General features: G+C 48.2%; 7 protein-coding genes across 7 annotated transcripts; 5 read left to right on the top strand and 2 right to left on the bottom strand.

Annotated features, from left to right (window-relative positions):
* Window positions 1–3: 3 nt before the first annotated feature.
* On the top strand, window positions 4–3,746 carry N7479_008983 (putative cell wall biogenesis protein Mhp1; the record flags this gene model as incomplete). The annotated part of the gene is made up of 3 exons (XM_057256676.1): window positions 4–27; window positions 96–215; window positions 270–3,746. The coding sequence occupies 3 exons, from the start codon at window positions 4–6 to the stop codon at window positions 3,744–3,746; spliced, it is 3,621 nt and encodes a 1,206-aa protein (XP_057104134.1).
* Window positions 3,747–4,448: 702 nt separating this feature from the next.
* On the top strand, window positions 4,449–6,841 carry N7479_008982 (ATP-binding cassette long-chain fatty acid transporter PXA2; the record flags this gene model as incomplete). Its single annotated transcript, XM_057256675.1, has 4 exons — window positions 4,449–4,955; window positions 5,050–5,686; window positions 5,734–6,631; window positions 6,766–6,841. The coding sequence occupies 4 exons, from the start codon at window positions 4,449–4,451 to the stop codon at window positions 6,839–6,841; spliced, it is 2,118 nt and encodes a 705-aa protein (XP_057104133.1).
* A 436-nt stretch (window positions 6,842–7,277) lies between these two features.
* On the top strand, window positions 7,278–8,483 carry N7479_008981 (uncharacterized protein; the record flags this gene model as incomplete). Its single annotated transcript, XM_057256674.1, has 4 exons — window positions 7,278–7,332; window positions 7,435–7,760; window positions 7,871–8,299; window positions 8,373–8,483. 4 exons carry the CDS (start codon window positions 7,278–7,280, stop codon window positions 8,481–8,483), a joined length of 921 nt encoding a protein of 306 aa, XP_057104132.1.
* A 340-nt stretch (window positions 8,484–8,823) lies between these two features.
* On the bottom strand, window positions 8,824–11,890 carry glpV (glycogen phosphorylase; the record flags this gene model as incomplete). Its single annotated transcript, XM_057256673.1, has 8 exons — window positions 8,824–9,231; window positions 9,297–11,062; window positions 11,111–11,188; window positions 11,235–11,338; window positions 11,397–11,458; window positions 11,510–11,545; window positions 11,605–11,617; window positions 11,682–11,890. The coding sequence occupies 8 exons, from the start codon at window positions 11,888–11,890 to the stop codon at window positions 8,824–8,826; spliced, it is 2,676 nt and encodes an 891-aa protein (XP_057104131.1).
* A 2,136-nt stretch (window positions 11,891–14,026) lies between these two features.
* On the bottom strand, window positions 14,027–15,402 carry gpaB (guanine nucleotide-binding protein subunit alpha gpaB; the record flags this gene model as incomplete). The annotated part of the gene is made up of 6 exons (XM_057256672.1): window positions 14,027–14,126; window positions 14,200–14,438; window positions 14,493–14,622; window positions 14,680–14,808; window positions 14,860–15,205; window positions 15,276–15,402. The coding sequence occupies 6 exons, from the start codon at window positions 15,400–15,402 to the stop codon at window positions 14,027–14,029; spliced, it is 1,071 nt and encodes a 356-aa protein (XP_057104130.1).
* A 2,895-nt stretch (window positions 15,403–18,297) lies between these two features.
* sakA (mitogen-activated protein kinase HOG1) lies at window positions 18,298–19,900 on the top strand (the record flags this gene model as incomplete). The annotated part of the gene is made up of 9 exons (XM_057256671.1): window positions 18,298–18,353; window positions 18,440–18,487; window positions 18,562–18,691; window positions 18,744–18,787; window positions 18,844–18,943; window positions 18,995–19,351; window positions 19,407–19,485; window positions 19,556–19,739; window positions 19,792–19,900. 9 exons carry the CDS (start codon window positions 18,298–18,300, stop codon window positions 19,898–19,900), a joined length of 1,107 nt encoding a protein of 368 aa, XP_057104129.1.
* A 648-nt stretch (window positions 19,901–20,548) lies between these two features.
* N7479_008977 (uncharacterized protein) lies at window positions 20,549–20,837 on the top strand (the record flags this gene model as incomplete). Its single annotated transcript, XM_057256670.1, has 2 exons — window positions 20,549–20,580; window positions 20,657–20,837. The coding sequence occupies 2 exons, from the start codon at window positions 20,549–20,551 to the stop codon at window positions 20,835–20,837; spliced, it is 213 nt and encodes a 70-aa protein (XP_057104128.1).
* Window positions 20,838–21,308: the final 471 nt, after the last annotated feature.

The raw sequence follows: 21,308 nt of genomic DNA, 5'->3' as shown, positions 1-21,308 counted from the left end.
AAAATGGAAGGAGTTCAGACTGTGGACGTGAGCTGGCTTCATCATTCACAAAAGGGCGAGTCCCACTTTCCATGCTAGCACCTCTCCGACCCCAGGTTTTTATGACTGGGCTGTTGGGGATCCGACAATCGGGACAGCTTCTGACGTATCACATTATCTTTAGACCATTTGTCTCGCACAAAATCAGTATCAGCGAGCGACAAGCCTGGCACCGAGTCGGAGCCAACAACCTCTCAATCTAAGTCGCAGCGGAGATCTCGTTCCAATAGCAATCCAGCACGCCCAACGCCACCCCCTCCACCTCAGAACCGAAGCAAGCACCTCATAACGATGCAGCTCCAGTACAGGCGAAACCACCACCAGTTGAGAAACATGAGGAGCAAAAGCCATCTACGCCATCACCAGCATCGCGCAAGACGGATCCAAAACCCATCGGACGACGAAACTCGTGGATCTCTACTCTAAGCTCAAAGTTTTCCTCTGGCACTACCCCGCCGTCGCAGGCTAGTCTGAAAGCTAGTCCCGCGAGCCCGAAAACAACTTCGCCTCTCGAACTCCATAACCCATTCGGCGCCGCCTTCTCTCCGAAGGACAAGGAGGAAGAGAAGAAAGACGAATCCAATCCCTTTACTTCTTCTTCACCTAAGGGGCCGTCGTTTATTCACAATGCTCTACGAAAGTTCTCCTCCAACTCAGGTGGGTTGCCCAAGTTGCATCCCAATGGCTCGATCTGTCCACGTCGCGTGATGAACATCGACGAGAAGCGACACCGATGCAAGATTGCGGACTTGAATCAGGCCAAACTCAACCGTGTGGCGTTCTGTGTGGATGTTGAAATTGCGGGCATCTCTCATCGGGACGATGATGAGGATGCTCCTCCAACGAATCAATTACGGCACCCTCAACCTGAGTCTAATAAGGCTAAGAAGGCTGATCTAAAGCCAAAAGAACAAGATGAAGCTGGAGCTTTGAACAATCCTGAGGCTACATTGGTCGCGAAGGACAGCGCATCTTCGGCTCCTGTTGCAGTTCCTGCCCCAACCACCGGTGATGTGAAGGCCGAATCTAGCTCTCCGCCGACAAATACCGACAGCAGCAAGCCATCTACGAACCCCACTCCCAGTGGGGAAGGGGCCGATCCAACAAGGAAGCAAGAGAAGAAAAAAAGATCCGAGGCAGAGCGAAAAGAACGGAAGGAGAGAAAACGAAGACAAGCGGTAGCGAATGGTTCGATTCCATTGCAACTCGATGCAGAGAATGACGAAGAGTATTCTCACGGTCCAGCACCAGCATCAAGTGTCCCTCGGTCCAAAACGCAAAGCCACCCGACAACCGATCCGGTGCGTATCTATCGCCGTTGTTGTCAGCTACGTGAGACTCCTGTTCTCAAGAGAGTGGTTGATGAGATCTCCAAACCTTCATCAACACTGGCCGAGTCGCCGGGCACGGTAGCAGCTTTGGATTTGAGCAATTTCCCGATGACCTCGCAGGATTTGACAACGTTCAGCGACTGGCTCGCGGTTGTTCCAGTCCGTAAACTCATCCTTGAAAACTGTGCATTGACAGATACTTCCGTGCGAGCTATTCTTTCAGCCCTACTTTCTACCAAGACCGTAGAGCAGATGCGCTATCGACGGAGGCGATCTCGAAGACCAGATTCCCCGGATTCCCTTGATCATGAACGATACGGCGTTGTGGAAAAGCTTTCTCTGAAAGATAACTTGAAGATAGGACGGGAGGGATGGCGTCACATCAGCCTTTTTATTCACCTCTCGAAATCACTAAAAGCTATCGATTTGTCGGGCATTCCTTTGCCTCAAGTTCAGGTTGCGATCGATGGTTCTGGGACAACGTGCCAACCCCATGCGCCTATGGCCGATGTGAGCATGGTCTTCGCGAGTGCCCTGGCAGAGCGTTTTGCTGGGAATTATCTTGAAGAACTGCTCATGAGCGAGTGTTATCCTTCTGTCGATGCCGTAAAACAAATCTGCCACGCGAGCGCAAAAATGGGTCTGCGGAGACTTGGCTTTGCGAGTAATGGCCTGACGAGAGAGGGTCTGGAGCATGTGGCTGAATATCTCAAAGCCGGACAGTGCGAAGGACTCGATCTAGGTGGCAACGCTATAACGGACGATCTCGATCTGATCACAGACGCGATTGAACCCGAATTACCGCTTTATGCGCTGAGTCTGGCAGATTGCTCCCTTAATGGGTCAGTGATTTATCCATTGCTCCAATCGCTTGCGCAGATCCACAACCTCCGGTTCATCGATTTCTCTCATAATCGCGAGTTATTCTCATCGCAGGCTAACACATTGGGCGCTTTCCGTCGCTTCCTGCCAAAAATGACGTCTTTGAAGCGCGTTCATCTTGCTAATGTCAATTTGTCATCGGACCATGTCATCGGTCTTGCTGAGGTATTGCCAGAGTGCCCGAGTTTGTGTCATCTGAATATTCTAGAGAACCAACAGATTGTGGATTTGGCATCCACCATAGACCCTGTTGCTCAGGAAGAAGCATGTGCTGTGTATGCGTCTATGATGGCAGCCGTCCGTGTCTCACGTACAATCATTGCAGTTGATATCGAAGTTCCTTCCGCAGAAAACAACGAAGTTATTAAAGCTCTTGGTTCCCAGATTGTGGCTTACTCGCTGCGGAATCTTGAAGGTGGCGCCATTGCAGAAGAGCTTTCTGGCTCTCTTTCTCCACTTGAGATCCCTATACCAGACGTTTTGCAGCACCTTGTAGGACACGGACACTCTGCCATTTCTGAAGAGCCTTATGATGATGAAGATGAGGCCGCTCCCGACGAGGATTATGTGATTGGTGGCACAGGTGTGGTAAAAGCATTGGGTGTTTGTCTCGGGAATCTGGACCAGCATGGTCTCGATGTTCTCGGCGATCAATCTTTACCACCCAGTGGTACCACAACACCCCGACGCCGCAAGTCCCGAGGTGTTCCTACCAAGCGGCCTCGCGACATGTCGAAGAATCTGCTGGAATCCGCGCGCAACATCAGAACCCGGATCCAGTCCGCTCTTATTCGCGAAGATCGTGCTGGTAATGACACGAACTATCGCCGCCTTCAATTTTTGGACATGACCTTGCATAAGATGATCCAACGCTTCGAGGATGAATACCCAGAAACTCGCATCGTTCCTCAACTTCCGCCCGCTACCCCGGTCCCCGACACCATCTCCCAACACTCTGGTGATGACGATGGCAGCGGCTCCTTCGCTGCTGGTGGTAATATGAACAACAGCCAGCTTGACGAGACTGGCGGTGATGAGGAAGACACCGATCAATATGCCGTCCGTCTTTCTCGTACCAGCTCCATGACTTCTCTCCACTCTCGGGCCATGACCTCTCAAGAAGGACATGTCCACCGCATCGGCCAGAACCTCCGTCGCGACTTCCTCAAGCCTTCTTTAGTTCCCAGCGACGGCGACGAGGATTTCGACTACGAGGACGATACTTCGCATATTGCCGCTCTCCGGCAGAAGCTTGATCTTCTTCACGAGCAACAGTCTCTGTCTCAATTCGAAGGCTTTGACGCCGACATGGCCTTTAATCATCTCGGGACTACTGTCGATGACCTTTATCATTCTCAGCAGCAAGATGCCGAAGGATTCGAGCGCTTCAAGCAGTCCCAGATTGCTGCACAGATCAACAGTGGTATTCGTTCCAGAGATATCATAGAACCTAGGACAGGCTCCGACGAACCGGAGAGCAAGTCCCCGTCTTGAGTTTTCCCATTTTCATTGATTATCATTTATTATCATGATCTTCAAATATTAACTCCTTATGTATCCTTTTGCGAGCTTGTGCTTTATTATACCTGTACATAATTTTTGCTTGCATTTTTTTGAGTGGCATTTACCCAGCGCGGTCTTGTGTACATACATACGTGGTGGGCACGAGAGAAGGGCGGAATATTGTTACCATTAGCATCTTCACTGCTATTGCCCCTTTTTTCTACATGGCTCTATATCTACGTATGGTTGTTTCAGGGCTTTATCACTTCCAATCAAGGAATTCCCCCGTCTCGATGTATGTTTTCCCATTAAGTGTCTTCCAAGTAATATGGTATGGTGTTGGCTGCCTCAGGCCAGAATTTGCTCTCCTTAACACATGATATTCTAATCCCCCATCTTAGATCTATTAGAAGATTGTACTTTACGTGATATGAAATATGTCCATGTATTTTTTTAATAATTGAAGCTTGAATAAAGATCATCAAAGTGTACAAATGCAGATAGTCCGGTCCGGGTGAGATTACCTGAGAGTGGGTTCCTCGGCTGAACTTTGGAACATCCCCCAGTTTCCTGGGGTATCTATCACATGTCACCGTCATGACAATGGCCTCTTTCTCCTCAACTCCCTCAACTTCCTCAACAGCGGACATGTACGCCCCCAAATCTGGCTGATAAGCATCCACCAGCTCCGCCATGGCCGCTCAGTCCAAACTACTACCCCCCGAACGCTCCATCAAGCAGATCCTCTCCAGCCTAACAACCCTCTACCTACGAAACCGCACCCGAATCTCACGCGCCGTATATCTCGCCCTCTTCGCCGCGCTCGCCAAACGAATCCACAATGCCATTTCCGAGCAGAAAGCCGCGTCACAGCAGGTAGATCTGCGCCGTCGGCCCGGCACCAGCAGTCTAGGAGATGAGGAACAACCCCGCAAGAAGCGCGTGGAGATCAATCGGGAATTCTTCAAGAACTTGCTCCGTTTATTGAAGATCGTCATACCCGGATGGCGAAGCAAGGAGCTACGACTGCTGGTGAGCCACAGCGTCTTCCTGGTGGTGCGGACGCTGCTTAGTTTGTACGTTGCCGAGCTGGACGGAAGACTTGTGAGCAACTTGGTGCGCGGTAAAGGGAAGGATTTCTTGCTCAGTCTTGTCTGGTGGATGATTGTGGCTGTTCCTGCTACTTTCACTAATTCTATGGTAAGTACCCGGTAATGGGATCACGGATTTCGGTCAGCGATGATGGCACGCGACCGTTTAATACACCTGCTGACTCGATGATTTGTTGTATTAGCTCTCCTACCATCAGTGCAAGCTTGCTCTCAGCTACCGAAAGCGACTCACAGACTATATCCACGAGAAGTATCTGTCTAACATGACTTTCTATGCTATCTCCGCCTTGGATGATCGAATAAAGAATCCCGACCAGCTTGTCACGGTTGATGTGTCTCGCTTCTCGGATAGTTTGGCAGAGCTGTATTCCAATTTAGCTAAGCCCATTCTCGATATGGCTATTTACAACTACTCGCTCTCTAAGAACGTTGGGGGTGAAGGGTTGTTCATCATGAGTCTGCTAGTGCAGTTGTCGGCAAACGTGATGCGCATGCTGACTCCACCATTTGGCAAATATGTTGCCGATGAGGCCCGTCTGGAGGGCGAGTTCCGGTTCCTCCATTCACGGCTTATTGATTACAATGAAGAAATCGCGCTTTACCACGGCCACGAGGCCGAGAAGGATACCCTGGACAAGGGTTATTTCACGCTGATCAAGCATGTGAACCGCATCCTGCGTCGGCGGCTTTACCATGGATTCATGGAGGACTTTGTGATCAAGTATTTATGGGGAGCTATGGGCTTGGTACTCTGCAGTGTACCTGTCTTCTTCAAGATTCCCGGTCAGGCTACCCACAGCCTGAAAGATCACACTGAAAGTGAGTTATTCTTTGATCTTGAGTTTTTACATTCTAATTACTTCCAGGCTTTGTTACAAATCGTCGAATGTTGCTTTCCTCCTCGGATGCCTTTGGCCGATTGATGTTCTCCTACAAAGAGATCTCGGAGCTGGCTGGCCACACTTCGCGTGTTTCCTCATTACTTGAAGTGATGGATGACCTCCTCGCTGGAAGGTTCGAGAAGAAGTTGGTATCTTCCGCTTCGACAGAAGAGAATGCGGCGGTGCTGTCTGGCCGGGGTGAAATCATAGAAAGCGACGCAATCGAGTTCACAGACGTACCGATCGTATCCCCGAACGGTGACGTGTTAGTGCGTAAACTGTCCTTCACCGTTAACCCCGGCGACCACCTTCTAATCGTCGGCCCCAACGGGTGCGGCAAATCATCTCTCTTCCGGATCCTAGGCGGGCTCTGGCCGGTATACGGAGGCACGGTGAAGAAACCGCCTTTCCAGGATATTTTCTACATTCCCCAGCGACCATATCTGTCCCGGGGGACGCTGCGACAGCAAGTGACTTATCCAGATGGAGTACGCGAGATGCGCGCCAAGGGTGTCACTGACGCCGATCTGTACGAGATCCTATCAATTGTTGAAATTGCGTCTGTTGTAGACCGTCCTGGAGGCTGGGACGCAGAAGAAGAATGGCGTGATGTGCTATCTGGTGGTCTGCAACAGCGTATTGCTATGGCTCGGTTGTTCTATCACCGACCCAAGTTTGCCATTTTGGACGAGTGCACTTCCTCGGTGACGTTGGAAATTGAGAAGGTTATGTATGAGACGGCCAAGAAGCTTGGCACTACGCTTATGACTGTCTCGCACCGACGCAGTCTCTGGAAATATCACCAGAAGATCTTGCAGTTTGATGGACAAGGCGGGTATATCTTCACCGGTCTAGATTGGGAGCGACGCTTGAAACTAGAAGAGTAAGTTTCCCTGTTTTCCCCTGTTTTCCCCTGTTTTCCCCTGTTTTCCCCTGTTTTCCCCTGTTTCCCCCTGATTTTCCCTTTTCCCTGTTTTTGCGGATTTCCACACCGAATGCCTATTAACCGTCGCGCAGTGAGAAGGAAGAGTTGAATTTGCAATTACGGGCTGTACCGGAATTGGAACGTCGGGTTGCCGAGTTAACGGCTTAGATTTCCTAAATTTATTCCTATTGATCCTATTTGCCCCATTTGGCCCCCTTAGCGCTGAAATAAATGATGTACTTTTGCATCCACTTTCCATGAAGTTGGCCAATCTCATCAAATTCCCAACCTCGGCCTTCCACTCTTCGGCTTTTTTGATTTTTCTCACTGGACCCCTGTGATGCTAGCCAATCAGCGTTTGTTATATCAACACTTCTCACGATGTTGAGCTGAGCCTCGATGGCCCACACTGATGTCGTTAGAGATATCCCTACGTCATTTTTCCTGTCGATCTTGATTGCCACGGAATACCAGGTTCTTCAGGAAAATTCTTACTTAGGATGGTCGCTTGGCTGTTTTTTATTTCTTTTACTTCGTCTTTATAAACCATTCTTTCCATATACATACGCGCCTATAGAACAGACCTTCTAAATTCTATACCAAAATGACTATCGCCCAGACAAAGCCCTATCAAAAGAGAAAGATTATCATCTTCTCCGGTATGCAAACCCCATATACCATCCCAACCCTATACTCTTCAATCCCAATCCCAATCCCTAACCTCATACAACACCAAAGAACCCAAACTAACAACCCCCCAGACTTCGACGGCACAATCTTCCTACAAGACACAGGCCATGTCCTAGTAGACAACCTCGGCTGCGGCGCAGCCTACCGCCAAAAACTCGAAGAACAATTTAAAACCGGCGAGCGAACCTTCCGTGAAATCTCAGATGATATGTGGGGATCCCTCACAATCCCCTTCGGCGACGGCTTCGACATAATGGAAAAAACCCTCGAACTGGACCCTGGCTTCCGAGAATTCCACCAATACTGCGTCGCCGAGGGTTTCCCCTTCAACGTAATCAGCGCAGGCTTGAAACCCGTTCTGCAGCGCACACTGGATCTATTCCTAGGAGAGGAAGAGGTATGTCAATCCCCGCGCCCATCACCAATCAACCAATCCATAAACCAATTACATCCATATCCAAACCCGACAACCCTAATCACAACCACCCACTAACACAATCCCATCAGGCTTCTTCAATCGAAATCGTCGCAAACGACCTCCAATCATCAAGCGGCGGTACGCCCTGGAAACCCGTCTGGCGCGACAACACCGACTCGGGCCACGATAAAGGCGAGAGCGTGCAGAAAGCACGCGCAAAAGCACAGTCCGAATGCGAGCCCGACGAGATGCCCTTAATCATCTTCATCGGCGATGGCGTGTCTGATCTCGCCGCCGCCCGAGAGGCAGATGTCCTCTTTGCTCGACGCGGTCTGCGACTCGAGGAATACTGTATCGAGCATGGGATCCCGTATACGCCTTTCGATAACTTCTCGCAGATTAAGAAGGAGGTTGAGGCGATTAGTCTGGAGGATCAGAAGAAGACCGGTGGTGTGGGTAAGCCTGTGCGGTATAATCCGCGTGCGAATATGTGGAGGAGGATTTCGAGTAAGGAGGCTGTATGTGTTCCCTTTTTCAGAAAGAAACCTGGATTTATTTTCGTGGGCGCTTTGGCTAACAGTGTTATTGCAGGTTCCGACGCTTATGGCTAAGGCTACGCCTTCGCAGGACGAGAAGATGACGCTTTGGCCGGATTATTTCTCTCAGCCTAAGCAGCCTCAGCCGGAGACGATTACGGAGTGAAGTTTTTACTGGGAGATTTTGACGTATTTATGGTTTTATGTTGTTATGTTTTAAATTCTTTTTGGGGGGTTCGCTTTTTGCATGGAGTGGGTGCTGGACATAGATTGGGTTGCATATATTACCTAGTTCTGCATAGACCAATTGCATATAAAGGCTTATAACTAGTGATAATATCAATAGCCTGAATACCACTGGAAACGCCCTTTTGAAGCCGTAAAAGAAATTGATATATAAATGCTAAGCATACTGATGAGTTCGCAGAACCAATGAAAAACGCATGTGAATAACCAAATCATAAAATAAAGACATACTAGCACCGCTAATGTCAATCATAGTCTGTTTAGTCCGTAACATCCAGAGGCTCAACATTCCAGATGCTATCAGCGTACTCGTTAGTAACGCGATCCATAGAGAAGAATCCCATGCGCGCAACAGAAGTAATCGACTTGGCAAGCCACTCCTCCTTATTCTGGAAGGCCTCGTCGACCATCTCGTGGGTGGTGATGTAGGAGTTGAAATCGTCCGAGACGAGGTAGTAATCGCCATGATCTTCGATGGAGCTTGTGAGGGCGGAGAAGTCAGCTTTGTCGCCGAACATGTTGTCTTTGATTGCGTTGAAGACACGCTCCAGGTGGGGGTCCAGCTTGAAGTCGCCATAGAAGTGTCGGTGACGCAGCTCCTCGACGTCCTCAGCGAGATTGCCGAAGAGGAAGATGTTCTGCTCGCTGATTTCGCGGGTGATCTCGATCTGTGAGATGGGTTAGTATTGTTATCACTAGGACTGAAGCTGGATATATGTGGAAGAAAACTTACGTTAGCTCCATCGCAGGTGCCGATGATCAGACCGCCGTTCAGGACAAACTTCATGTTGCTCGTGCCACTGCCTTCGGTACCGGCAGTTGAGATGTGCTCGCTGATATCCGAGGCAGGGCAGATAATCTCCGCCTTGCTGACGTTGTAATCCGCGATGAAGATAACCTTCAAAAGGTCCCCAACATCCGGGTCCTTGTTCACAACATCGGCCACCTTGTTAATGAGATGGATAATGGTCTTCGCCATCCAGTAACCAGGGGCTGCCTTGCCTCCGAAGATGGAAACCCGAGGCACCACTTTCTTCTTCTCTTCAGCTGACATGGCTTTGATACTCAAGTAGCGGTGGATGACTCCAAAGATGTTCAGCTGCTGGCGCTTGTACTCGTGGATACGCTTCACCTGCACGTCAAAGAGGGCATTGGGATTGACATCGTATCCCGTGGTGGCCTTGATGTGTCTGGCTAGACGCAGCTTATTCTCCCGCTTGATAACCGCCCACTCCTCGCGGAAAGCCTTGTCGTCGACAAAGGCCTCGAGCTTGTCCAAAAGAGTGAGATCCCTCAGGAAGTCATAGCTTCCAAGCTTCTCTGCGATCAACGCAGACAACCTGGGGTTGGCCTGGTGGAGCCAACGTCTCGGGGTGATACCGTTGGTAACATTGGTGAAACGGTCCGGTCCGTAAATCTTCACAAAGTCTTTGAAGAGAGTGGTCTTGAGTAGGTCTGAGTGCAACTCGGCTACACCATTGACTTTGTGAGAGCCAATGATGGCCAGGTAAGCCATGCGCACCATCTTGGGATGTGACTCTTCAATGATGGAGACACGCGACAGGATATCCCGATCATTGGGGAATCGCTTCTCAACGGATTGCAAGAAGAACATATTGATGTCATAGATAATTTGCAAGTGTCGTGGAAGCAGGTTCTGCATCAGCGGAACAGACCACTTCTCCAGCGCTTCGGGGAGGACAGTGTGATTGGTATAACCGAAGGTCTTGGTCACGATGGTCCACGCCTCATCCCATTCCAAGCCCTCCTTGTCAATCAAGATCCGCTGCAACTCGACAATGGCAAGGGCGGGGTGGGTGTCGTTAAGCTGAATGGCGACCTGATCAGGGAACTCGCCCCAGGCGCGCTTTGTCTTCTTGAATCGCCGAATGATGTCAAACAGGGAGGCAGCACACCAGAAGTACTGTTGCTTCAGACGCAGTTCTTTGCCTTGCTCGAGGTTATCATTGGGGTAGAGAACAGCCGAGATTGTCTCTGCCCTCTGCTGGTCCGCCACTGCGCTTTCATACTCTCCAGCATTGAACTTTTGGAAGTCAAACTCTCCGCTACTGGCCTTGCTAGACCACAGGCGAAGGTTGTTGGTAGTCTTCGTGCCGTACCCGGGAATGGGGACATCGTACGCGATGGCTTGAACAATCTCACCATCCTCCCACGAGTGTGCGATCTTGCCACTCTCATCCTGGTACTTTTTGACGTTACCGTAGAACTGGATGTCAACTGTGATTTCGTGTCGCGGGAACTCCCAAGGGTTGTTATCCAGCCAGTAGTCTGGAACCTCCACCTGGTAGCCATTGACAATCTCCTGCTTGAAGATACCATAGCGATAACGCAGGCCGTATCCCCAGGCTGGGTAGTTCAGCGTCGCCATGCTGTCCAAAAAGCATGCCGCCAGACGGCCCAGACCACCGTTGCCCAATGCCGCATCATGCTCCTGGTTGATAACGTCCTCAATTTGGAATCCAAGATCGCTCAATCCATCTGGTAACATCAGCAATAATTCAAATCATAGATATTCTTAGCACTTACCGCGAGCGGCATCCTTCAAGCCAACATTCAGCATGGCATTGTCCAATGTACGTCCCATGAGGAACTCAAGCGACAAATCTATAACGATTAGCCATTGTCTTCTGCCACGAGGCTGGACACATACAGTAGATTCGCTTCTGATCTTTGAAAGTCTGACGCTGCTGAGTCTTGTTCCACTCGATGATCAATCGGTCTCTAAAAGCAAGCGCAGTTCCCGAGTATGCGGCCCTATGGAAAAGCCCGAAGTTAGCAAGAACCAATTGAATCGAGGATGCAAAGCACATACAGCTCATCGCAGTTATACATCGAGCGAGCGAGAGTTGTTTCAATATGGCGCACGAGATCTCTCTGCAAAAGACGTTAACCAAAGTACCAAGTGCGGATGCAAGTAAAACCCACCTCGAATTCATCTTTATTCTTGAATTCAGTAGCCGACTGAATTGAATTGAAGCATTAGTATCCCAGCCTCAAATTCCGATTTTACCTAAACATACATGTTTTTTCCAGCTACAAGCTATTGTCAGTCCAAATATCACCAATCAGGTACATATGTACTTGGGAAGGTACTCACGCCTCTCGCAGTTCCTCGGGAATACTAGCTTCAACATTCTTAATTTCGGAGGGCCCAAAGCCAGTAAATGTTCGCTTGTGCTTAGGGCGACTGAATCCTGGGCCGACAGGACCTTGGAGATCGGCGATAGGAGCTCCTATGGAAGGTCTTCGCTCCCGAGGAGCTTCGGTCGGTGCAACCTCAACTGGGTCTGGGATGGATGTCGACATGTTGAAAAGAGAAAGGGGAACACAATGAAGTTTGATAAGCTACTGGAGAAAGTCCAGTACAGAAAAGAGGAAACTGGAAGTACAAGGATACTGAAAGAGAAAGAGGGGAAGGGCGATGTTCATGTAGTCATGACTTTTGGAGTGACACCGGACAATTCTTTTTTTAGGATATTTATTTATTGCCTTCTTATTCTAAATGGCTTAGTTTACTTTCTCTTTTTAGCCTGTCACTGGGAGTACTGAGATAAATACGTCATTTGTCTATTAAAATGTGCTCTATAAATCTTGATTTCTACTCTGTACTTTGTACCCTAACATCCAACGGTCTGTGCATGTGACTATCTTCCAAGACAACATCATGCCATGTCAATTTCTCTCGAATTAAAACCCTCGAACTGGATTTACACTATATGAACGCCACTATAAATTCCCTGCCCTGAAAGCCCAGGCCCGTTCGGATCCGGTCTCGGCTCCACAGAGCTATCCTGTTCCTCTCCCGAAACCCGTAACCCGTCGACCTCCGGGCTATCCACGAAGTTCCGTACTCAGTTCTATATTTTCCCAATTGTGAGTTCAAAATCCGAGCTCACCGAATACCTGCAAACCTAGATACCCCGCGAACGCACAGACGTGATTGCATGGAGGCCCAGTACCGTGCGCCAACGAGACCCCGTGCTTTATCATGATTTGGTCATAAACCTGGGGTAGCTGCCTAAATATGCTACAGCGGTGTGGGCTTTGGAGGGGGTTCTAGCCCGCGGGGTCTTGGAGCTTCATCACAAGGGGGGAATGTTAGTGGGGCTTTGGTATTTGCTGTGTGTGGGTAACTGTGGATGGGAGGGGTTGCGGGCTTGTGCTTTGGTTTGGACGCTGTGAAGGCGGGGAATTGGATTTGGTAAGACAAGAAGGATGCTGTAGACTGGGGGATATCGATTGATATCTCTCTCTTGATTCCTTTGTTCCTTGGAAAGGTGCCTCCTCTTCTCCTTATCTCACCCCCCGAACGGGATATCAACAACCCATAGGAGCTAGAGCTTAGCTTTCCAAGCGTAAGAGCTTCTCCCCACCACCGATCTATATTAAAAACATCTACGGCGGACAGTAGAAACAAAAGCGGACTCGAATGGGAGAGTTGATATATGTATTGACCTCGGGAGGCTCGGCTATGTAAGCCCGAAACACCAACTCCGTTCCCGACCAAGCTCTGGGAGAATCGCAACCTAGCACAGGACCTATACACAGAAATCCCGGTATATAATATAGATGAGAATCCTCGGGTGGTTGAAACAAGAACGCTCAAGCACAACCTAGCAATAAACAAAAAAGTATCCCAGAAGCATCAGACGTGGAAGCGCTTGGAAATATCGGGGATCAATAGTGAGGTGCGATGGGAGAAGGGAAACACAGATAAAGGGGGAACGAACAAGTAAAACAAAGAGAAATTAGCGCAAGGGGAGATGAATATCAGAACAGAACATGGCAACATCGGAAAAAAAAAACCGCCCTGGTATGCATGAGGACTGGAAACAAAGCCCGGAGGCAAAGAAATATAACAAAGGCAAGGAAACATAAAGCCCATTGGGTGGTGGGCTGGCGCATGCCCCGTGGATTATCGAGTACACGAACAAAGAAAGTCCGGAAAGTATTCAGGCCCGTTACCGGGATTCTCCCGGTGGGATTTTCGGGATTGAGTTGTCATACGCTCATTCCGGAGCTTAATCAAGAGAGAAAAGGCGCATGGAACAGAAACAGTAGCATAGTTGACTGCCTGGGCATGTTACTGAGACCTTTATGGAACATAGACCCATGTTTAATATAGGAAAACCACATTAAGTACCAAAAGGGGATATCCCCAGACCGGAGCCAGCGCCTGGGAAATCAGCCGAGAAAGCCATAAAAGGCGCCATCAACGCCTGCAGCTGTTCAAAAGCAAAAGAAGCAAAAAGACGAAAAGGGTATGTGTGGTCGTTGGAGAACTGTCCGGGCAGTCTCCTGAAGATGGGAATCAAGAAACACCGAGGGCGACGTTGAGAAAAGGGACGGTGTGTGGTCGTAAGATTGGGTTGGTAGGGAGAGTGTGCGTGTGCACATGAGGACACTTGTGTGTGGCTGGGTCCTCGGGGTATAATTCAGCGACTATAGAATACCCGAGTCTTTCAAGGCATTCTGCAGGATAGTCTCTTTGACTGCTGCAAATACCAACCGGATATTCGAGGTATCAGTCGCTTGGGTGAGACTAAAGGGGGAGAAAAATCAGTCAGAAATCACGGCGCGTGGGAACTGGCACTATTAGGACCGTGAGAACTCACTGTGGGTATAGGTTCAAGTGTGCTCGATTCACCTGGTTGAATCGCCAGAGCAGGTACTTGGCGGCACGGTGCACATCGTTGCCGCCCGAGTAATCGGGGAAGTAGTTGCTCAACGGCGATCGAGGCAGCTTTAAGCGGAACAAATCTACTTTGTTCAGGAAAAGGATGATACTTGTCCGCATGAACCACCGAGAGTTAACCACGGAATCGAAGAGCACCAAACTTTCCATCATACGATTCTGCGAGGTCTGTCAGCTCCACTATGGTATACTCGATATACTGAGGCCTCATACCTGATTGCTTTCTTCCAGTAGCACTTGATCATATTCACTGAGCGCAACGCAAAAGATAATGGACGTCACGTTTTCGAAGCAATGAATCCATTTCTTTCGCTCACTGCGCTGGCCGCCCACATCAAACATACTGTGACTGGTTAGAGATATCTCAAATTATGAGTGTCGAAGACTTGTTTCCACGTACTGCATGCTCAACTGGCCCATTGTGAAGCGTGTCTCATAGATACCGGTCGTCTTCGTTCTGGCCCGGAGCACATCTGAAACATTTGGGACATAATTGGGGGCCGTTATTCGTTTCGCCTCGTCGAAAAAGCTGATCACGGGTTAAAAGTTGGTCGCGAAGTCGGAAGAAAGATGGACTTACTATGGTGCTGAGTCCATCAGATAAAACTCATTCTGATGTTCTAATACAGTTGATGTGCACGGGTCATTCCAGAGATATGTGATCGCGTCGCCCACTTTCGAATCGAGCGTAGTGTTTGGATCGGGATCCACGTTGTAATCTTCCAAAAATGAAAGGTATTCCTGCACTTTCTGGCTGGACGGTTCAAGTTGGAGATAATGGTATGCTCCGATGAGGGCTTTAGCGCAATCTAGGAGATTCTTGTACACAGTCAATCGATACAGTGCAAGTTCTTCCACGGTGTAACCATTCTGGTGGATGATCTTCATCTGTTTTACGATCGTTGATTTGCCGCTTTCTCCAGATCCTGCATAGGTTTTTTTTGAAATTAGCCAACCATCAGTTCTCCTCTCCAATCGAAATACCAGGACACCTACCCAAAAGAAGGATCTTGCATTCTTTTCGTAGCCGCCTAGAATCCTCTTCTAGCTTGCGGTCAATCTGTTGGCTTCGCTTCTTCTGCTCCGCGTCCCCCGTGGACTCCGAGCTGAAACACGACCCCATTGTGGAATCTTCAGTGACCCAGACCAGCAGGGGGCAGACTCATCAATCGCGCGCAGGGACAAAATGTGCCGGTTGAGACGGCCGGAGCCTTTCGCTTGGGAAGAGTGCCAAGCGCCACGCACGGGGAATGGTCCGCGCGACCAGATGTGGAAATGGACGACAAGTGAGATCGGTGCCCAATCCAATGGGATTTAGGTTGAGATTATATCAAGCTCTAGCGAAAGGTTGAGGTAAGGCTGAGGTTGAAGGAGTTGCGACCAGTTCAGGAAGGAGAGTCGTTGAGTTCGGGTATAGCGGTTGGGACGGGGGGAGGCGGGAGAGGATAAATGCGGAGAATCAGGGATGACTTCGAAGACGTTAAAAAGATTTTAAAGAGTAATAAAGAATAAGAGTCTAGTAAGGGTAATAAAAGTGTCAAGAGTTTAAAGAATCAGAGAGAGGGAGAGAGAGAGAATAGTGTGTCAGTGCGACCATCGTCATGCTGGGGGAGTGGAGATGGCCAGAGGGAGGGTAAGAAATGTAAGAAACATGTACGGGCTCAGCTTACATTGGGTAATTAATGTAATTCGCCCGTTTTTTTTCCTTCTTTTTTTAGTTCTTTTTCCTGCGTTTTTTTTTTCAAATGTTGGTTATATATTTCATTATAGTATTTCTCTTGTATAATCCAAAGTTGAGGCTTATTGTTACCATTGCATTTATCCTGGGTTTATATATAGCTATGCACTATGTATAAGGGAAAACCCGGGGGAAATTGGGCACGTTCTTCTGTCAGATGCAACGTATAAGGTATGATCTAGTAATTAAATTCTCTTTAATTTTAACCCGGGCAATGATCACAGGCAATCACAATCACACTACTAACTCCTATAACGGTTTAAGCGACATAACCCGGGGCTCTTAATTTAACGGGGCACCAGATGACCATACAATCATGTGTTCTTGCATATCAATTTCATTCGTTTATGGATTTGCAGATTTGCAGATTTGCAGATTTACAGATTTACAGATTTACAGATTTACAGATTTACAGATTTATAGATTTATAGATTTACAAACTTGCCGATTTACCGATTTCGATATACTTTATACTGCAAATCTTTAATCCAAATCTCTGATCTAGGAGTTCTGTACTCCGTTTCATACTCTTTTAACCCACTCTGGAGCTTAAAAGTGGAGAGTGACGCAGAATTGGGAGCCTCAGGCAGGGCGGGGTTGTATTGTGTCCAAAGTTGTGGACACCCAGTACAACAGTAGGATAATATGTACTCTTATATACAATGCTCATATGTTTATACTTTGTATAGATATACATAAGTCTGATTTAGATGAACTGCTTTCAGCCTAGGACCATTGGCATTTCTCGGATATGCGGTGAAGCTGACCACTGACCTCATCTCCTCCCATAATAGGGAAGTTAATTCAGCCTTGTGGACAGATGGACAGGGGGTTATAGGCAAGAATCAAGGCTTGAGTGAGCGCCTTGTTGATCTTGATATTATTATCAATACTTGACAGGGATATAAAGTAAAGATAATCATCGGGCATGAGGAACCACTACTCCGTACATGTGTTCACATATATATATTGCTTAAGGATTTTTGTGTACTTTGCATACAAAAATGCACTCTCCTATCTAGGATATGAAACCCCGAAAAGTAACTCCAGAGTTTAGAACGAGCATTCCTGTCTAGTCAAAACCACATCATTCAAATGTCTTTGTTGCATGTCTTTGTTGCATGTCCGCAGTAGCGTGGCAGGCATTGTTTCACATGTCTCAGCCGCCAGATTCACATCTGTATCAGACAGTGGCAGGACCCGAGTATTTGAAGCTAATATCTGAGCAAAAATTTGCTGGCTAATTTTCTTCAGGTTTGCCTTATGTCCTTGATATATGTGCTATCTACGATGTGCGATGTAGCGGTAAGTTGGGAGATAGTGTTGCAACTTAACAAGACCACGTCATAGAAGGTCGGAACTGGCCTAGCGTGGGGAAGAGACAGTGCATTTTGATATGCTGGGGTGTGTACCTTGATATTCTCTATGGTAGACCTGGGAGTTCCTCTTGTGTATGTCGGGACAATCTACCGGACCTATAAGAGTAACAAAGAGAAATATACGGTAGAGTTTACATACAGAATTAAATTCTAATGTTTATGGCTTGAAGAGATCGAAGATGAGGGGTTATACTATGTCAGAATCTGCCAAGCTTCTAAATAGAGGGCCCAAGAACTCTCCACATACTTGATTCTTGGGGCGAGTTAAGCGCAAATTAGAACAAAATTAATATACATGGTAGGTAGATCTTATCCAATTAATAGATACGTTCTATAATCTATATCAAATAACATCAAAGAGCAATACTGTTCAAGGGAAACATCTTCCGGTGGCATAGACCGGGGCCTGGGCCGCGTGGTAGTGGAGCGAGGGCAGCCTTCCAACTTGGGAAGTTCACACAAAAATTCAAGAAGTCCTGGAAGAGAACATGTTATTCAATAAGAGTTATAAAGGGGGGGGATATGCATTCAATCATCAGATGTCTAATAACTGTTAAATAATAAAAGAAACAACTCATTTTAATATCAACTTACCTACCTACATAGGTCTAGTTGACAGTTGAAACCGCTGAGTCAGCCACCTAGACACCAGGCTTCACCGACGTCATCGGCCTTGTTTTCTGCGCTTTTCACGCAGTCCCTTCCCCACACCTGTTGCCAACACACTTGCTTTCTTTGCGACCCCTTTCTCCTGTCAATTTTCTTTTGACAGCCTTCCATTTTCTCTTCGCTTTTGTCTTTTGACTTGAGATTTTCTTATTTGAATCTCTTATTTCTTGTTCATCTGCTCATCTTCATCTTCCCCCCCCCCCCCCCCCCCCCCCCCCCCCCCCCCTCCATCATGGCGGAATTCGTGCGTGCCCAGATTTTCGGCACCACCTTTGAGATCACCAGTCGGTTCGCAATGCCCTACTTCGCTATATTTACTATGGGCGCTTCAGCAGGAGCGCCCATGAGAATATTGGTGCTAACTTGATTTCTAGGTATACGGAACTGCAGCCGGTGGGAATGGGTGCCTTTGGACTGGTCTGGTATGTTGTATTCTATGTCGCACAAGACATTTCCAAGCCCAGGTTCATGCTAACCAGGCTTACCAATACAACAGCTCTGCCAAAGATCAATTGACTGCGCAGCCAGTCGCAGTTAAAAAAATCATGAAGCCTTTCAGTACCCCCGTTTTGTCCAAGCGAACCTACCGGGAGCTGAAGCTGCTCAAACATCTTCGTCACGAGAACGTCCGTACCCCTTCAAATAGATGGTCCAGGCTTACTTGCTGACATCCTGCAGATTATCAGCTTGAGTGACATTTTCATTTCGCCTTTGGAAGACATGTATGTCCCCCCTTATCTGCAAGGCGGGGTTGAACGGTGTGAACTAATGACCACAGCTACTTCGTCACCGAACTTCTGGGAACTGACCTCCACCGACTTCTTACTTCGCGCCCCCTTGAAAAGCAATTCATTCAGTACTTCTTATACCAAATTCTGGTAAGATTTTCTCGGGAATAATAACCGGGCTAGAATCTGACTTTTTGATAGCGTGGCTTGAAATATGTTCACTCTGCCGGTGTGGTCCACCGGGATCTCAAACCAAGTAACATCTTGATTAACGAGAACTGTGATCTGAAAATCTGTGACTTTGGCCTTGCCCGCATCCAGGACCCCCAAATGACCGGCTATGTCTCAACACGATACTACCGCGCGCCCGAGATTATGCTCACATGGCAAAAGTACGATGTTGAAGTAGACATCTGGAGTGCGGGATGCATCTTCGCCGAGATGTTGGAAGGAAAGCCGCTGTTCCCTGGAAAGGACCATGTCAACCAGTTTTCGATCATTACGGAGCTGCTTGGCACTCCTCCTGATGACGTGATCCAGACCATCTGCAGCGAGAACGTGAGTAGTTATTCTTCGGCAAAAGACGAAAACATGCTAATTTATGATGATACAGACCCTCCGATTTGTCAAGTCCCTACCAAAGCGCGAGCGCCAACCCCTCGCAAATAAATTCAAGAATGCCGATGCCGATGGTACGTGATATTCGAGCCGGCTATGGCAATTATGAACACCATGCTAACTTCTCTCTCTTTTTTTCTTTAGCGGTTGACCTGCTCGAGCGGATGCTGGTTTTCAACCCGAAGAAGCGCATCCAAGCCCCCGAAGCATTAGCGCATGAGTATCTAGCGCCCTACCATGACCCGACCGATGAACCTGTAGCGCAGGAGAAGTTTGATTGGTCGTTCAATGATGCGGATCTGCCCGTAGATACGTGGAAGATCATGATGTACGTGCTTGATTTATTAACCCACCGCATCTCTTTTTACTAATTTCCCTAGGTACTCGGAAATTCTCGACTTCCACAACATTGAACAAGGCAATGACGCTGCCGAAGCCTTGGTACAGGGATCAGTGCAGGGCAACGCTACTGGACAGACATTCGCATAATGGGTTGACGCGAAATTTCCTAAAGAATCACCATTCTGCCATTGAATTCCAGTCTCGAAATTTGAAGTCTGGCTCTATTTCTGTTCAAGGGCGCTACGAAGCTGGCGAGCTTACTTGTGTTTTTTACTTACTTTTTTCTTTTCTTTTTTTGTCTTTTCTGGAAATCATTGTCCATAGTTCTTCCGGCGTCGTCAAGAATTGGTTGGTGATTAGGAGAAATCATACGGGGTGATCTGATTTAGTTGAGCGATGGGCACCTCATAACCTTTAATCCTTTGAAATATCTGCGCAATCCAAGCTATTTCTACCAAATACCTAGTTACTACTTACTGAGTACTATATATAACTAACCTTTTCCCCAGTTAGGTATGTGGTGTCAATTATTGGCGGGGCTATTCGTTCACCGCCCGCTCCCCGATAACCGTATCAGCGATGTTCCCCTGTTTGCGACGATCTTAGTCTCATGGGAAACGTCGAGGTTTTGGAGGAGAAGCACCTCTTTTCTACAGATTGCAAACTATTCCTTTGAACTATTCATTCCCAGCATTTTAATTGCTTTTCTCACAGCCGAACCCCTTGTCGCAAGGTTCGGCGCGATGACTGTTCAACATAAACAAGACCCAATTGTCTTGGTCATAGATTTCCACCATGCACGGTGAGCCATACGACCTTCAAAACCCGTGGGATCGTATCTTTGAAATGAAGGCAAAGACCGATCCATAGCGGAACTTGGCTGACTGAGCCATACACCTACAGCGGTCCCGAGATTGAGCATTGTATTGCCGACGAAGGAAGCGACCCAGCAACCGAGAATGATTGGTCTCTGCTCCCATTCATGGCCCTATCTGATGGAGCACATCTGTACGATATCCCCCAGTCTCCGACAAATATTTCCTCCCCTCCTCCTCTGGCGCAATCCCGCGACGAGGAGAGCTGATTTGCGCCAGACCAACTAACCCGTCGGATTGCAGATCGACCGAAGAATTCTCATACTTCACACTCTGCCAAAAAGGCGCATCTAATAAACCCGAAACATCCCTCTTCGGCATCGCCTGCTCCCGCCAGCTCGATTCGAGTCTGCTTGTCAACCGCCCCCCCCGATGTGACACGGTCAACAGTACAAAAGGCCGTTGTGGTCGTGACAGATACGCCGCAGCGAGTAGCTCAATTGCGTGAGAAACTCTCTGTGGTGACTTCAGCTTGGTTCGCGCAACAGTATGTGGAATATACCTGCCCTCGTGGACTGTTTGCTCCCCTGATGCGCTAGCATGGGATCTGGATAGAATCCCAATTAAAATGAGGAAATGTGGCTAATTGAGCACTCTTCTTAACAGTGATTTCACGGATATTGACATCTTGAAGGTATGTACTAGCTGCGGCGGTGCATAGAATGAAATGCTGACATGGA

This window comes from Penicillium vulpinum (genome assembly GCF_028829585.1).
Source record: "Penicillium vulpinum strain IBT 29486 chromosome Unknown utg000004l_segment0_segment0, whole genome shotgun sequence".
Classification (NCBI taxonomy): Eukaryota; Fungi; Ascomycota; class Eurotiomycetes; order Eurotiales; family Aspergillaceae; genus Penicillium; species Penicillium vulpinum.
The sequence above is the reverse complement of the archived record's forward strand: the minus strand, read 5'-3'. Positions and strand labels throughout refer to the sequence as shown.